At 41.0% G+C, this 17586-nt stretch overlaps 2 protein-coding genes across 4 annotated transcripts; one reads left to right on the top strand and one right to left on the bottom strand.

Annotated features, from left to right (window-relative positions):
- Window positions 1-411: 411 nt before the first annotated feature.
- Window positions 412-11913, top strand: pus7 (pseudouridine synthase 7). Of its 3 annotated transcripts, XM_039809500.1 has the most exons (18): window positions 412-545; window positions 743-871; window positions 1679-1981; window positions 2065-2152; window positions 2432-2548; window positions 5637-5781; window positions 6284-6301; window positions 6594-6705; window positions 6824-6901; window positions 7111-7239; window positions 8721-8846; window positions 8939-9000; window positions 9088-9248; window positions 9515-9641; window positions 10205-10306; window positions 10659-10788; window positions 10908-10999; window positions 11359-11913. In XM_039809500.1, the coding sequence occupies exons 3-18, from the start codon at window positions 1689-1691 to the stop codon at window positions 11493-11495; spliced, it is 1917 nt and encodes a 638-aa protein (XP_039665434.1). In that variant the 5' UTR covers window positions 412-545; window positions 743-871; window positions 1679-1688; the 3' UTR covers window positions 11496-11913. The 3 variants fall into 3 exon arrangements, with proteins under 3 accessions (XP_039665434.1, XP_039665436.1, XP_039665435.1); XM_039809502.1 differs by lacking the exon at window positions 6284-6301; XM_039809501.1 differs by lacking the exon at window positions 743-871 and having other exon boundaries at window positions 442-545.
- A 2186-nt stretch (window positions 11914-14099) lies between these two features.
- LOC120564500 (endonuclease domain-containing 1 protein-like) lies at window positions 14100-15199 on the bottom strand. Its single transcript, XM_039809533.1, has 2 exons — window positions 14920-15199; window positions 14100-14749 (listed from the first exon to the last, which is right to left on the bottom strand). Exons 1-2 carry the CDS (start codon window positions 15187-15189, stop codon window positions 14153-14155), a joined length of 867 nt encoding a protein of 288 aa, XP_039665467.1. The 5' UTR covers window positions 15190-15199; the 3' UTR covers window positions 14100-14152.
- Window positions 15200-17586: the final 2387 nt, after the last annotated feature.

The raw sequence follows: 17586 nt of genomic DNA, 5'->3' as shown, positions 1-17586 counted from the left end.
AGCATACTTTAAATAGTTTGATTATAGATAGATTTGATCTCATGTATTTTTCCTTCTTCCTTTTCCATTCATGTTCTCCCACAACCTATCTGCATGATTTTTGGTCTGGTGATGTTATCAAATAAAATAATTCATCATGTGAAGTCAGCCGCCACATATGTCCACATGTCTAAGCAACATTAATACAACTTCTGTAACGTTCTGTGAAAGTTGCTACGATAACGGCAAAATTGCAGAAGAAGAGTGCGTGCGTGTTTTTCAACGTTTACATCTGTATGTAAAAGCATGTGTGACAGTTCAGAAGTTTGATCTTTTTTTCCTTTTATATATATATATATAATAACTTTTTCTTTTTTTTTTTGCTGTCGGTCGAGTGGTCGCATGTGGTCGAATGGTGGTGAATGATTGACAGGTCCCTAACCAAACGTTTGCAGTGGGAGGGCTTTGGGGTAGGTTCTGTTTCCGGAAGCAACGACACACACACACGTGTGGAAAAAGCTGGCGTTCAACGCTGTCCGTACTCTTGTGATTATCACCAGACGCAGGTACGTTAAATCAGACGTTTGACTAGAAAAAACAACGTTTTCGCTTTATTTACACTGACGTTTCAGCTTAGTTTTGCTGCTAGCAACGCTAACCATAGCCAGTTATGTTAGCTAATATATGACAATGCGAATGCGCTAGCGACTTTGCTAACTTTTGAGTGTTCAGCATTATGTTCATTAACGTTATGTCTTTTCAGTGCCTGTTTGAAACGCGGGTCCATTAAGAAGTCTCTGCAAGTGTTTGGCAGCTGTGAGACAAGAAGCGTTTCCCAGATCCACATCTGTCTCCAGCCTTACCTCAGCTCCACAAACAACGCTAACGTTAAGTCAGTAGCATCGTTTTCTAGGCCATTAATGTCAGTTAAGTTAGTTGTCATTAACGTTACTCATGCAAACACGGAAATGCAATACAGCTGTATTTTAAGTTTAGTTCAGTGCAGCAGCTTTAGATTACTGTGTAGATTTATGTACAGCAGTCGTAATATATTACTAGTGATGATGTAAAACGAGATGCATCACACCAAAACTACATTCCTGGGTAAAACTTTATTGATCCCACATCGGGGAAATGTACTTGTTACAGCAGCTCAAGATTAAAAAAACAAAGGAAAAAAGTGACCGAGTGATAAAAAGAAATTAAACAAGACAAAACAACCAGAATAACGGACAAAAATACTAATAAAATGGCTACATCTTTCACTAATACAGATGTATCCATGATGGATAATTGCACAGCATAAGTGGAATACACACATGGTGTGTAGTATTGTACTAAAAAATACAGTATATAAACCATGATGGGTTAATAATTTAAAATGTTGACCATGTAATTGTAATGTCCCCAGTTTTGAGTCCATCTGTTGATTTTCCGACTCTCCTGGTGTCACCCAATAAAGACAAAAATATACCTAAATAAATACTTATTTTAAAAATAAAGGGTTGTTTCTAAGACCAACCCGAAATGACTAATTTTCTTAGAAAACATTATACAATTGTTTTCATAGTAGGTTTACTTCCCATGACAAGTAAACACAAAATAATATTTGTTCATTTGGTGGAATACCCTCTAACGGTTGTAATTATTTTGGCTCTGTTTGTATTACAACACAGTTTCTCTGTCTTTGTTTTCACAGCTTGGCTCTGATGGCTGAGGCTGAGCCTGTGCCTGTCTCTGTCCAGTTGGGAGAAAAGAGAAGCTGTCCAGAGGATGAAGAGGAAGACACGCCGTCAAAGAAACCCAAAGTTGAGAGCGATCACAAGAATGGAGGCCCTCCCCACCAAGATGAGGAGGAAGAGCCAGAGGGCGAAACAAATGATGGAGAGGAGGATGGTGAGACCTTTGCTGATATGATGAAGCATGGCCTCACTGAGTTGGATGTGGGCATCCTGAAGTATGTCAGTGACCACGAGGGCTTCTCAGGAATCCTGAAGGAAAGGTTTGTCCTCCACAGTCATTAATTTAGTTAAATAGTTTCTGTTTGAATTGTTTAACAGATGATTGATTGCGGTTTGTTCTCAGATATTCAGATTTTGTGGTGAATGAAATCAACAAAGAAGGCAAGATCTTGCATTTAGATGACCTCTCTATCCCTGCAGAGGCTGCTGAGGTAAGATATTAGATGAAATCACCAGCGTTACTATTATACTATTATTGGGATTTTACTAACATGACTATAGCCACAAGATGACTGCAAAGGAGTACCAGTCAGCATTTAGAATTTGGTATTATTTCTTGTTGAACCCAGTCAGAGATGAAACTCAAATTCATTATACACATAGACTTGGTGATACATTACTGTAACTGTGCTATTGGTACGCAAAACAGATATTAAAGAAACCATTTTATAGAAAGCAACTGTCACATCAAGGTACTTCTTCTAATTTAGGAAGTCCCAGAGGCTCAGTCGCAGCCAGAGGAATCTGACGTGCTGACTGAAGAGCAGAAAAAGCAGCTTGGGGAGCTGCAGCACTTTAAGAATAAAGAGGACAATGTCTCTATTGAGGTGAGTTTACACATCCTGGATATCTTTTTATGACATCACTTAGAACTCATTGGGAGTTTTACGTGATGTCCAAAGCAGTCTTGAAGAGGAGAGAGTGCTCCTTCAGGCCAGATTGTAATGTTCTTTGTGGTAGGTTTGGATTTCTTCCTGAGGGGGGTGTATGCAGGGACCAGGAGCAGTGAGAGATGGTCCAACATGCCCAGGTGTGGGAGGGGTACTTCTCTGTAGGCTTGCTTAAGGTTGGAATAAACGCCGGACCCTACGCCGTAGCCTGACGTGCGCCTCTCGAAAAATGTAACTACACATCGCAGCGACGCACGTCACTCATCCGTGGCTTGGTAGCGTTGCATTTCCCCCGACTCATTTCCTGGTTCTCCTTCTCCATAAACAACATGAAATCAAGGAGAGGGTTAACTTTTCCTGCTACAGATTTCTAGGGGTGGGAATCACCAGAGGCCTCACGATACGATATCATCACGATACTTATGTCACGATACAATATTATTGCGATTTTAAACATATTGCAATATTCTGCGATATATTGCAATTTATTACCTTTTTTCCAACTTCAAATTTTTCCCAGTTTCAAATAATGTCCCCAAAGGACAATTTTGTCAACATTTGTTTTATCTAAAAAGATAAATTTCTCTGTTTGTTCATCTCACTTCAATTGTATTGCTGCAAAATGGGGATTGTCAGCAGACAGACTGACCAACACATATATCATAAAAGATCGATACTTGGCGTCTGTGTATCGATACAGTATTGCCACGAAAAATATCGCGATACTATGCTGTATCGATTTTTTTCCCCCACCCCTACAGATTTCCCACCGTGGTCAGAAAACACAGGGGAGAGACTTTGTTTCTCTCACTAGGACTCTAGAGTCGGTACTCGCTCCGGAGCTAATCACCGTCACTCTCACACTTCTCCCTCTACCACACGCTCCCCACACGCGCACACACATGCCGACTCGACGCACACACCAGGGCACAAGTATAAACATCAGGCCACTTATGTAGGCTAAGGCGAAAGCTCTGCGTGGACCCTCCGCAGAACTGTAAAACAAGCTTAATGTGTTCTTCCCTCTTGTGGAGCACTGTACGTACTGTACAAAGTTAGGGAGCACAGTCTTAAGGCAAGCTTGGTTGACACACAGACACTGTTCTGTTCTACATAAAGAACTGAACTGACAGTGTTACCGTGGAGAAGCACGTCCGGATATACCCCAACCAAAAACCATGGAGGACCTCGGATGTCCGGACACTCCTGAGAACCCGGAACTCGGCCTTCAAGTCAGGTGACAAAGAACAGTACAGCGTGGCAAGGGCAGAGCTGCGGAGAGGCATCAAAACTGCTAAGGCAGCTCATAAGAGGAAAGTGGAGGATCACCTCGCCAATCACAACTGGTGTGGCAGGGGCTACAGAGCATCACCAACTACAAAGGCTCCACACCCGTCACTACCATTGCTGACGCATCGCTGGCCAAGGAACTGAACATTTTATTTTCTCGCTTCAAGACAGAGGCTCCACACACAGCTGCATGCCCACCACAGACCTCCAGTCACAGCACACTCACACTCCAGGAACACCAGGTGAGGTAGGTGCTGAAGACTGTGAACACCAGAAAAGCTGCCGGTCCGGATGGTGTACTCCGAAAAGTACTTTGTGCCTGTGCTGACCAGCTAGTGGAAGTCCTGACTAGGTTGTTCAACATCTCACTGTCACAGGCTACCATTCCCCGGTGCCTGAAGTCCACTACCATCATCCCTGTCCCAAAGTTTCCTGCCCCAAAGTGCCCCAACGACTACAGACCTTTGCCTCAACATCAGTAGTCATGAAATGCTTTGAGAGTCTCATCTTGGACCACATTAAGGCCTGTCTCCCCTCAAACCTGGACCCACATCAGTTCGCGTACAAAGCTAACAGATCGGGTTCGGTTACTGCTCTGTCGGACGCGGGCAGCCGGTGTTTGCAGAAGTTGTACTTCCCCGCTGAACACACAGCCGTGAGTGAGTGCGTGTGTGTGCAGCGGCGGAGTGGGACCAAAAATGTACCGGGACGTTTACGGCCCCCGCCGTACGGTTTGAGCAGAGGCTGCACCGTTTGACCAGCAGGCAGCGGCGCCAGGCCGCCGGATGGTGTTGCTAACAACTTGCAATGTATAACTATTATCTGTGTGTGTGTGTGTGTGTGTGTGTGTGTGTGTGTGTGTGTGTGTGTGTGTGTGTGTGTGTGTGTGTGTGTGTGTGTGTGTGTGTGTGTGTGTGTGTGTGTGTGTGTGTGTGTGTGTGTGTGTGTGTGTGTGTGCGCTCTCAAATGCGTTACATTAGGCTGCAGGTAAGAAACTTTGTTTGAAATATGTTTTTATTTAAAGTATCTGTGCATCTTTGCCTAATACTGAAAGTATTTCCAGTACAGTGTCTGTTCCTTAACTAAACAGACACCAGTTTTTCCTGTTCTCTGCATCTTGGGTGGCATTAAAGAACCAAGGACTTAAACTTACTAAGTGTAGTGCCTTTTAGAATGGTTTGCACTAAAGAGAAGACACCCAATACTTTGCTTTTTCTTTGTCAAAGTCTCTGCAACTAGTGTACTTGAATTTTATTCATCTGCAACATTATGTTATAGTATGTAGTTTTGAGAACATTTATTGTTCAAAACTGTAATTTTACGTTTCTTTCTCTATAAAAAAATAAAATAATACATTTAGCAGTTTGGTTTTCCTTAGGGTCTATGTAACCTGGTCTGAAATGGTTCTATTATAATTTATATATCGCAATATATATCGTTATCGCAAGAGGCTGCAATGTATATCGCAATATGGATTTTAGGCCATATTGCCCATCCCTAGCAGGCGACCTCTCTACCACTTAGCCACAGCCGCCCCAGGTCTCTAAAGTCATAAAGTGTGTATGTGCTATGATGTGTAAATGATGTGTATATATTGCTTGCTTCTCTCCTTTTTATTGTTTTTATTTATATTTATTATGCACTGGCCGAAGAAGCAATGCAGTTTCATTGTATACCCGATGTGCAATGACAATAAAGATTCTTATCTTATCTACTCCTCTTTTAACACCCGTAGGTGATGGATGATACTAAAGAGAAGCGGACGCTGCTCCACAAAGCCATCAAGACTCAGTTTGCTGGTCTGGAGACAAAGACAGAAGAGAAGGAAGGACGCAAGTTCATAGTGGCCTACCATGCTGCTGGGAAGAAAGCTCTAGCTGGTATGTGGAGAGAAGACGGAACCAGATGTCACATGTCAGCCTTAAACTGTCTGGACAGAGCTCTTGACTAGTAAATGAATTCAATGACCAGAAAAAGGATTTATTGCATGTCTGCCTTCAGCTCATCTGCTGCAGTGCATGTGGTCTCCACTACAGTAAAATATGTTGCATGCACTTGTGCATGATCCTGATCTGTACTCATGTTGGTTTTTAAACAAGCTGATTTTTGGTTTTAGCTGACTTTATTATTCAGTGGAATGCTGATTTCTAGATTTCGCTTGGTCAGAATTAACGTTTTAAAAGATCATAAGGATAGCAGAGATTCAGTTTTGTGATGCCTTGAAAAACCCTGCACCCTTGTTGCATAAACCATTTAAATGCCATGCTCCACTCTCAGGCCCATGCATGAGATCTCACCCCTGACAACTTTCCCCACAGTCCTTATACAGCTTTTTCTTAGTAACATTATTCTATCCTCCTTTTGCTCTTCTCTGGTGGATAGAGGTCAAAGCAACTGCAGGTAAGAACCTGTTCTCCCCACAGCACAGAGGAAGTGGTTAAAACCCACGTGGAGTCAGGTTTTGGTTACTAGATTTGGTTGAAATGCTTTTTGTTTTTGTAATTAGAATTTAAACTTATTCCCCTTTTATGTATTTATTTATTTTGCAATCACAAAGTAGTTGTCTTTACAGGTAATCTGTTAACCTTGAACTGGATTCTTTAAAGCTATTTGTGTTTTTGAATATTTGAATTATTTAGCTCAACAATTCTTACTGTATTTAAGTACAACTTCTTTTCTGTGTCCATAAAAGCCCCAAGGAAACACTTCTGGCCCAAAAACCGGGGCAGTTTCTGCCACTTTGTACTGTACAAGGAGAACAAGGACACCATGGACGCTATCAATGTGCTATCAAAGTTCCTCAGGTCTGACTGTAGTACTTTGAAAATGATCATTATTTAATAATAAGATTGACAGTCTATTTGCCCAATGAAATATGATTGTAGCCAAGCACCATCATTACAATAATTTGTGTCTTTCTAGGCTTAGACCCAACATGTTCTCCTACATGGGAACCAAGGACAAGAGAGCCATCACTGTGCAGGAGATTGCGGTGCTCAAGTGAGTGTGTAATGCATTTAGCAAATCACAACATGAATTACTGTGCATTTGTTTGCAAATTGTCTGCGGATGATTTTTAAATAGGTGGTACATGTTCCATCTTGTCACTTGCTGGAGGTGTTTCTGCTGTTACTAGGCAGATGATCTCTGGTGGATCAGCTTGTTGTACAGGATCAGTACTTAAAGAAACCTTGTCCCTGTCCTCTCAGGATCACAGCAGAGAGGTTGGCTCACCTCAACAAGTGCCTCATTAACCTCAAACTGGGAAACTTTTGCTACAAAAACCACCCTCTTAAACTGGGCGAGCTGCAGGGAAACCACTTCACTGTGGTCATCAGGTCAGCAGATGTTATTTATGTTTATGTTTTACTTAACTGTTGTACATTATACCCCTTTCCTGTGCCTTGTTTTGATTACTGTGTAACCTGTATATAAAGATGATATAAAGACCAATAGCAACCCAAATTTGGCCATGATGGCTGATATCGGATTTTTACGATTGTGTGGTCTTCATCTGTCTCCGAAAAATAACGCAGGTCACCATGGACAGTCGGCACGCCTTATCTTGTGGTATTATGTAATTGGCCATTGTGCAATACAGAAGTTATTGACCACCGCATGACTTAACGGGAAATGTGCAATCATTATCAAATCAAGTGCAATATGAGGTGGAGGATGTGTTGTGGGTTCTCTTCTGTTCTTCTGTGATTGTGAGGAAAGGTTGGGGGGTATTGTGTGAGGTTTATTAGATGTTAATTGAAGCATTGGATAAGATAATGTATGATTATGTAGGTCAACTGTATGTTTATTGTGTGTTTATGCGTGATGTGTTGCCATTTCGTTTCTCTCTAATGCCCAAGATGAATTTCTCTTTCTCTCTAGGAGACAATAAAGGCTTATCTTATCTTATTATGACTTTGTACGGACTACAAAAAACAAGCAATTAAAAACATCGTAGAATTCATAAAAAAACTTTAAGTATTAAACTGACAATGTTATCTCCAAACCTAGAATATTTCTTTTAGATTATTTTTTTTTTGGCCATTTTAGGCCTTTATTTCCATAGGACAGATGAAGGCATGAAAAGAGGGAGAGAGGGGGGGGAATGACATGCAGCAAAGGGCCACAGGTCGGAGTCGAACCCGCAGCCGCTGTGTCAAGGAGTAAACCTCTATATATTGGGCACGTATTCTTCCAGGTGAGCTACCCAGACAGCCCAAACCTAGAATATTTAGCAATTCTCCTGTCACCAGAAGTTAAAAGCAGCCACAACAAAGCATTTCCAAGAAGTCAACTACTCAGATTAAGGCCATAAAAAATATTGCAGCTTTCCATCCAAATAAATAATACAGGTCACCATGGACAGGCTTCTCACCTATTGTTTAATTATAAAATAATTTATTCTGACAGCATATTAGCTGAATAATTGTAGGATCCTGTTTGGATTTAGTCTAATCATAAAAAAATCATCTGATATAATCATGGAAGGTCCAACAATCTCCACGTCTACAATACTACGACTCACCAATCAATCAATAAATAAATAAACCGATACCTCCATTTGATTCCTGTTCTTCAGTTAATTCCCTGTCATGTTTATACCTAATGTGTTAACAACTAGCATAAAGTCTCAGGCCTAAAGACGTTCTCCCATTGATTTCCTTTGATGTTGTGTTTCTTTACATTGTGTCCTTCTAGCCTCCATTTTTGGAAAACACTATCCTCTATTCAAATAGCTCAGGCATACTGTGTTACCTTCACCACTACATGACTGTACTTCTCATTATCGTTTTTATTTGTTGATTTGTTTGTATACCAGGAACATCTCAGGGACAGATGAGCAGGTCGCTCAGGCCATGACATCCCTCAGGCAGACAGGCTTCATCAACTACTATGGCATGCAGCGCTTTGGCACCACAGCTGTGCCCACACAACAAGTTGGCCGGTAAGGTCGTGACACAGGGGAAGATACCGACAAATTGATAATGACATAGCATAAGTTACAAGTGTTGTTTCCTCCTTTTTGTTTTGGGACAGGGCTATCTTGAAAGATAACTGGAAAGAGGTGGTGGATTTGATTCTGAAGCCTCGTCCTGGAGGTAATGCGCTTCTTTTTTTTTTTTCTCAATATTTTAAGTGGTTAAAAAGTATGTCAACACTTCCTTCATCTTTACTGCATTGTGCAGCGGAGAAAGAGTTCCTGGTCCGCTGCAGGGAGGAATGGGCAAAGACTCAGGATCCAGAGGCAGCCCTGAAAAAGCTGCCCAACAAGCGCTGTGTGGAGGGGCAGCTGCTGCGGGGCCTGTCTATGTATGGCAAGAAGAACATCGTCACTGCTTTTGGACTGGTTGGTTTTTTTTTTTTATTGATGGTGCTAATAATAGGCTGGAAATATGTGTGGGACATACAGAACATAAAATAAGCCAGTTATAGTGCTCTTATAACCAAACTGGCCGAAAGCACGACTATTGTATCAGCTTATTATCAGCTGTAAATATGTGTTGTATGCTACTTGGAACAGCTGTCTGTTTGGTTAAACCTGCATGTTCACTGACAATTAATTGACATCCAAAGAAGCTTTTCTGATGACTGTCTGTCTGTTCTTTTTTTCAGATCCCTCGTAACAACCGTCTGATGTACATCCACAGCTACCAGAGCGTGGTGTGGAACACCATGGTGAGCCGGAGAATCGAGGCCTTCGGTCTGAAGGCTGTGGAGGGGGACCTGGTGCTCAAAGGAAGTAAGAAGTTCATCTTTCTCTTCTGCAAGCTAATGTTTTATACCAAAGGAATAGTTTGCTGTTTTGGGAAATATGTTTTTTTTTTTTTTTGCTTCCTCACCTGAAAAACCACAAATATTTAGGTTTTACACTTCAGGTTTTAATCTGCAGCTTCATATTTCACGTACAGACATGAGGGGTAATGGTATCAGCCTTTTCATCTAACTCTCAGCAAGAAAGCAAAATATCTTTTGTCCCAAAATGTCAAATTATGTCAACTAGTTTTAAAGCAAGTTTTAAAGAATGCAGATAATTTAGCAATTCCTGTGTCACCAGAAGTTAAAAGCGACCGAATCAAAAACATTTCCAAATAGTCAATTTGTTGTCTATATGATGTCTATGTAAGAAAAAGCCCCTTTCCAACCAATAATTTGTATTATTTGAACAGACTAAAACTAATATTAGTCATGGAAAATGCACTTAATATCATGGGATTTCAGTTTTAAACGTGAAGACAATTCAGCCTCATGATGTTAAAAGGGAAACTGCTGCCGACTGATGTTGTCTCTGATGTGTTGATGAAGCCACAGCACACGTGCTGTCTGCAGAGGAGGCCGAGAGTCGCTCCATCCATGACATCGTAATGCCACTTCCTGGGTTTGATGTCATCTACCCCTCTCATCATGGTAAGAAGTGGCTCTGTGTGATTTTTAGAGTTCATTCATTTGCATGTTAAATAAAAAGATGTGGAAAAATAACATTGGGCGGTTCTAACACTAACGTATGTGACAGAAATACCCGTTAACACAGACACACACCATTGGGCTTTTTAAACTACATCAGCTTAAATTGACAACCTTTTTAATAACAGAACAGCTGCTAAAAAGCTAACTGAAAGAGAAAATAAAGATGTGTTTTAGCAAAATCTAAATTAATTGGCAAATAAATGGAATTAAGATAAGCCCACAGAAAAGGAAATGAAAGGAAAGTTTAGCCCTGAGCTTGTAATTGACTGTAATGCTCGTGTCTTTCTGTCAGTGGGTAAAGGTTACAGAGAGCTGCTCTCTGCAGACGGGTTGGACATCGACAACATGAGACACAAAGTGAAGGACTACTCTCTGGCTGGAGCGTACAGACGCATCATTATCAGACCCAGTGACGTCAGCTGGTTAGCAGCAAATTCAGTTACTTATTATGCAGTTATTTGAATGCTTTACCTGAATTATTCTGTAATACTGTGATTTCTCTAACCGGGGGTGTTGTGGTCTTTCTGTCTGTTTTACGCAGGGAGGTGATTAAGTACGATGACCCCCGGATCTCCCTGGTGCATAGTGATTTTGAGAAACTGGAGAACAAACCTGCTCCTGTCTTCAACAAAGGTAAAGTGTGTGTGTGTGTGTGTGTGTGTGTGTGTGTGTGTGTGTGTGTGTGTGTGTGTGTGTGTGTGTGTGTGTGTGTGTGTGTGTGTGTGTGTGTGTGTGTGTGTGTGTGTTAAAGCAACACTATGTAACTTTTAGCCCTACAGGTTGTCTCGTTGGAACTACAACTCGCGTTACTCAGACATAGTAGCTGGGCTGTAACTCGTCTGTCGATTTTCCCCGTGTTGATGAATGTAGCAGAAGCTTGAAGTAGCCAATTAGGGGTGTATAAGTGGCATAGAGTTGAGATGCCTGAATGCGGATTTTTGACAGCCATCGTTTTACACACTAACACAGTAATTTTCTCCTTCCTCCGACAGAGGGGAAGTATCGAGCTCTGCGGATGGAGTTCTCCTTGCCTCCCTCAACCTACGCCACCATGGCAATCAGAGAGGTCCTCAAGTTGGACACAAGCATCAAGAAACAGACACAGCTCAACACCACCTGGTTCAACTGAGACCAAAACACACCGGCGCAAACTGGACTGCTGCTGCTGCTGCAGGCTGCAAAGCACCTGTCTACTGTGGCTACTAACTGTTGTGAGTGTTTTTAAGTGTGTTATGCCGCGTGCGACAGCGAGAGCGATTGGGTTCGGTGTGAAGCCAAAAGGTTATTTCTTTGAAGTACAAAGAGCAACAATTTATCATTGTTCAACTTTTTTTTAAGTGTTTCTGTGCTGCTATGATTCAGCATATTTTGACAATGATTTTAAGTAGACTTTTCTGCTTTCAGGCTGCTGTCTCATACAGTAATCCCTGCTGCACAGGGTGCTCAGCAAGCCCTCTTTGTACAGAAATGAGTTTTTGTTTTTTAACTTTAAGCTAAATGTGTAAATTGAAAACTCTTGAAGAGAGAAATAAAAAATGTTGAGTTAATAGTGTGCAGTCTTTCTTTGATTGTCTTGACATGTGTATGTAATTGTCAATATGCTATTCATTTCTTAGCATAATCAGAGTTTTTAGATATTGTTCAGTGCACTGAAGAAACCTTTTTCCACCTTTTGTTATTCAGAACAATACAATTTAGGGCTGTCTTCTCTTAGTTGAGTCCACTCAAATGTCTTTAGTCAATTAATCATTTTTAATGCTTTTTTTTTTAATTCCAAGAACCTTACGTATGAGCACACATCTGGTAAGTATAAGATTTAAAGAGGAGAAACTCCGTTTTACATAGGTCGATAAAATCAACTAATCGATTAGTCTGCATAATCCTAGTGCGTTAGTCGACTGAGAACTTTTTTTATCGAGGACAGCCCTAATACCATTGTTTGTAATGCGTTTTCCACAGAAAGGTGTTTAGCTACGCAAAGATTACATAAACAATGTCTCCCTCTACTGGCCCTCAGAGTTAAGTGTGCTTCTAATTAAAGGTGCTCTAAGAGATGTCGGGTGACGGCACTTCTTGTTGACGTTCAAAGTATTTTCAAACAAAATGAGGCTAGCTCGCCCCTCCCTCCTCCTCATCCCGTCCCCTCTCCTTCCCTTCCGTGCTTCTGCGCACTAACCCCCCACCCCCAAATCCTTCTTGTCGTTTATTGGCTGGAACATTGCAAGACTGTTTGTTTTGTGGTGCAGGTTGGCACAGTTTGTTTTTGTTGGTGTTTGTGGAGACTGAGCTGTTCAGAGACCATGTTTTCTTTACAGTGTGTTAAGGGGACAGGCAGCTAGCAGAGAGTGAGGAGATGTTTGCTGTATGTGACAACAAATTTTGTAGCCTAAAAAAACGCGTGACATCGCTTAGAGCACCTTTTAACGATGTGAAATGTATTTTGGGCTCTTAACAGTTTGCTGCTGGTCAAAACAGTGGAGCTGACCATCTGGCACTGTGGCATATGCCAGCTGGCAGGATACAGCTACCCACTCAAACTAAATGCGGTTACTAATTGTACAATTCTCCCTGGGGCAATATCTGCCCTCTTAGTGTTGGGTCATTTCACTGTTTTGATGTTGTTTGTAGCATCTATGAGCTGCTGTACCAAAGAAATCTTACCAGATCCTGACAAATAATGATAATAATAATAATAATAATAATGAATAAAGTCACAAAAATACCAAAAGATTACCATTTATGTTTTTACATCCAACTTTATTTAAACTTACTTAGCTTTTGTAGTTCACATTTTGTGGCACCATTTGAAATCCAAATAAACTTTCAGAAGACATGGGACCACTTAAAAAGGCTGAACCCAACTTACTACTGTTTTCTATTCTGATTAACAGGGAAACAAAAAAATCCCAATTTTCATTGACAAGTAAAACTAGAGTTGTATATGTTAATATTCTTTTAGAGGATGATAAAATCTGGATATTGGCCCAGTTTGTCCTGAATTTGCCTGTCCATAAGAGAAGTGAAAAGTAGCGCTACAGTTAAGAGGCTGTATGCAAAATTTAGTTGAACTGTGCTGAACAAAAGGCCTTCAGAGGCAGGTGTAGTTCCCAGTCATTAAGATAAGTTACCATGAGATAAAGTGAATGAGTTGTACAACTATGTAGGGTTTTCATGGTGAGTTTATGCCCGACAAAAACTTCTTTATGCACCAAATACAACATAATTAAAATAATAATTAATAATGGAAGTTTTAAGATGTATTTAGGTTACAAAGGGGATTTTTACTCCGATGTTTAACATTGAGAATCAATCTTGACCTTCGGGCACAGTATATGTAACAAAATCTAAGCTCAAAGGTCCACTTAATAGTTTTTAAGAGCTTTCAACTGCATCCTCTAACGTGAATGGAGCTCAGGAAAGCTAGTAAGTGGACCTTTTAACTGAGATTATTTCATTTTACTGTAAACGTTAAATACTGGGTAAATAAGTAAAGATCTGTCCAATTATAACGAAAAGCAGGGTAATAGCGGTATGACAACAATTTTAATCAGCAAACAAGCGGCCACAGAGCAATTATATGGAACACTGTAAGTTGGATAATGGAATTAAAGTTGAGATGTGGGCAACAAGTTTGATTTAGCCCAAAAAACTGTAAAATTTAGAATAAATGAATTAAATATTTAATGAAATGAGTTGCTCCTAATCAGCTTCTAAATGTCGAATATTATTGACACTGATGTGGATATCAATATATATACTAAATATGAAGGACCCATCTCCATTTTCTTAAGGCAGATGCAGGGCACTATTAGGAGGAACACAGTTGTCATAGAAGATCTGGAAAGAGCTGCCAACATAAGTTACCCTCTTCAGGAAGTCCTCCAGCTGCGGCACCGTCATCTCTTGAACCTTGTTATCCTCCCTGTCGTTGAGCCCATGAGCTGCAAACGCAGGAAACTTAGAGCGCTCTGAGTACGGTGCATTGTGGTCAAAATCAATGCAGCAGTAGGCCGACCAGAGGTAGGTGGGGATGCCCAGGCGATTGATGTTGTGGCGGCGGATTGTGTGCCCCGAGGTAGTGACCCCGGTGACTACATAGGCGGTGCCACGACAGTAGTTGTTGAGCCGCCTGCGAATGATGTGCTCGTGGGTTTTCCAGGGACCAATGTTGAACTCTCGGACCTGAGGGACCACGTTTGTCAGGGTGTAGGTGGATGCTTTGTCATCAGGGTGGGCCTGGTGCTCGTCTGGATTCAGCTGACCACGTTCATAGATTACAGTGTTAGAGTAGTCGTCGAGCACGGCCTGAGCATCCTCAAAACTACTGTGGACGTTTTCTGAAGGGAACGGCTGCATCTCACGTGATTCTGACACTGTGGAGAGCTGTCAGGATAAACATTGTCATTATTAAAAACTACAAATGTGTTAAGTAAGTAGATTATGAGATAAGACTGATTGCCAAAGGATCTTTCCAAAATGTCCTATCTTTAACATTGGAAAGTATGCTTTTCTTAAAGGAGGGAAAGACAGCAAATCCAATACTTCGCCCCTACCTGTGGCTCATACATCCAAGGCACATCAACCTTCTTGTAGCCGTCCGAGCGCTTGAAGGTGTACGCAGAATACACAGGGATGTGGTTGAAGGTGTCGTACAGGGTGACAAATCTTGGCCTGCCCACATAGATCTGGCAAATCGTTTTAAAATGCTGCTCCTCAAGACCTCGAGGCAAGGTGCCCATGTACAGGAACTGTTTACACTCAGGTGAGAGGTGCTCCTTCACCTCTGCTCCTGCCATCACAATTACAAGAAGACAGATGAGCATTCGATCCCTTCTGTAGACAATCATGATGAATCATGCAGTGTCCACAGAGCATTTAATCCTTTCGAAACGTCGTCCTGCTGTGTGGACTTTTATGTGCCTCCTCTGTGCTTCATACCATCCCAGGCATATTATGCAAATTCTTATCTTTTTCACTTTACAAGCAGCCAAACTATTGCCATGTTTGAAAATCCATCTCTGGCCATTACAGTTTAGAGATCCTAAAGGTCCTCCTGCGCAACCACATAGGAGTTCTGAGTGATTCTGTCTGACTGGTCCTCTTTCAGGTTGAAATTATACAGGAATCTTGGAATTGAAGTGAATTATTATCCTGAAAACCAGGAGAGTGAGGGAATGTCAGTCAAGAAGAGTCCAAACACACCCACACAGCCAATAGGCCTTTTTTCACAGCAGACATTTTACCAATAACTAATAACATTAATGATGACTCTGTTCTATTTGCACTAAGTGTTCCTGTAAACCATTATTAAATAAAAACCTGTGAATTCCCTGCAGTGACGAGACAAAATGTCAGCTTTGAAAAAAATAATATTAAGACCATTACAGTTCAATACAATTCAATATGTTTAATATTTGAGACCTTTCATTCAAGCCTCATTACACTAATGAACTCAGAGGTTACAGTTTCCCATCTGTGTCATAAGCTCTTTATAGGCCTAGAAAAAGATTAGCCAAACATATCCAGAACAGAAATAAACTGTCTGGTAGCTGACAATCAAATTAAGCAATGCTGCTGGATATATCATCATCAAGCTAATACAGGATAATACAGGCATGTATTTTTAAGCATCATGAACCATCGAACCTTGAATATTGTAATGAAGCCTCTCTTCAAGTGCAATTTAATTGACTTTGTTTCACCAGGACAATCTACTGTCAACCTTGTCCTCCAGGAGCCCTAGGTATTAAGAGTCTATAGACGTGTTAGCATCTACATACTACTTAAGCACTGCACAGTGGCGCTTTTAGCTGAATGCTACAATGGGCATAAATGTCTGTACTAAATTTCATGACAATCCATTCAATAGCTGTTGAGACATTTCTCTCAACATCCAAAAGAAATTCATGGTGTTGCTGGAGGACAAATCAGGGGATCCCCAGTAATCAGAATGTCAGTACGAAGTTTTTATGCAAACAGTTTTATCAAACACTGCCTGTTGATCAAGTGTATAAGTTTTCAGATTTCAGTTTGAATTTGAAAGCCTGTAGAGTGTTAGCCTGACATCACATGGTCATACTCAGATTCTACCTCGAATGTTGTGGGCGGGGCTAAGTTTGGCTGGCATCTAGGCTAGTAGAGTGTGGTAGCTGCACCAGAATTCTGAAGGCTGCTCTTAAACACAACATTTTTGAGATGTGGATTGATCTCACCGCTCAAACGCCTTTGTTCTCCCAGGAATTGGGGGGATGATGTGATGCGTGGATTTAGAAACCACTGTCAATACAGTTACTGTAATTCAGTCCACTCTGAAGATTGTCAATCTTGATGTGGTTTTTTGTCACACTGCAGCGCTTTCTTCCCCTGTTGTTTCCCACTGTGATCCTCAGCCTACAGTTTTCTTCTTTGTATTTGCTCCTGCCTTTCTTTCCTTTAGTGTGTGTGTGTGTGTGTGTGTGTGTGTGTGTGTGTGTGTGTGTGTGTGTGTGTGTGTGTGTGTGTGTGTGTGTGTGTGTGTGTGTGTGTGTGTGTGAGTGTGTGTGTGTGTCTGTCTGTCTGTGTGTTTGTTCACTACCATTTTCTGTGAGAGAAAAGACTAAGGAATGTTTTTAGAAACATCTGTTTCCATAACAACAGGTTGATGGCAGCATGACCTCTGCCCCTGTGGTAACAAACACTTCCTGTTTACTATTGGAACATCTTGACTGTTTACACTGTAACCCCATGCTGACCTACTGTATCCATCCATCCATCCGTCCATCCGTCCATCAGTCCATCCATCCATCCATCCATCCGTCCATCGACAACAGCACTTAAAAATAACATATAAAAGCCAAAATGCCACTTAAACTCCTTTTTATTATCATCTCTGAAGGTGAAGTTGAGGGGGTTGTGGACTACGTCCACCTTACAGAGGTCATTTTATAAAAACTGAGATCAGGTTTTGTATAGTAGTACTTTTTTTTTGTTAAATGTAGTAACATAACTCAGGGGATAAGACACCAACTATGAACTGCAATGTCTCTGCTTGGAATCTCGTCTATTGCTATCAAAATTATATTATTTCATGAATGTAATCTTGTAAAAGTTCACATTTCTATTGAAATTCAAAGACTTGAATTTCTAGTTCAAAGCTTTTATGAGATAATGTTATGTCAAATCTGCATATGGACAGAAACAAGATCAACGCAAAACACTTTTGTATTTTTATTTCAGACTTT

The sequence above is a fragment of the Perca fluviatilis genome, chromosome 8, assembly GCF_010015445.1.
Source record: "Perca fluviatilis chromosome 8, GENO_Pfluv_1.0, whole genome shotgun sequence".
NCBI classification, from domain to species: domain Eukaryota; kingdom Metazoa; phylum Chordata; class Actinopteri; order Perciformes; family Percidae; genus Perca; species Perca fluviatilis.
The sequence above is the reverse complement of the archived record's forward strand: the minus strand, read 5'-3'. Positions and strand labels throughout refer to the sequence as shown.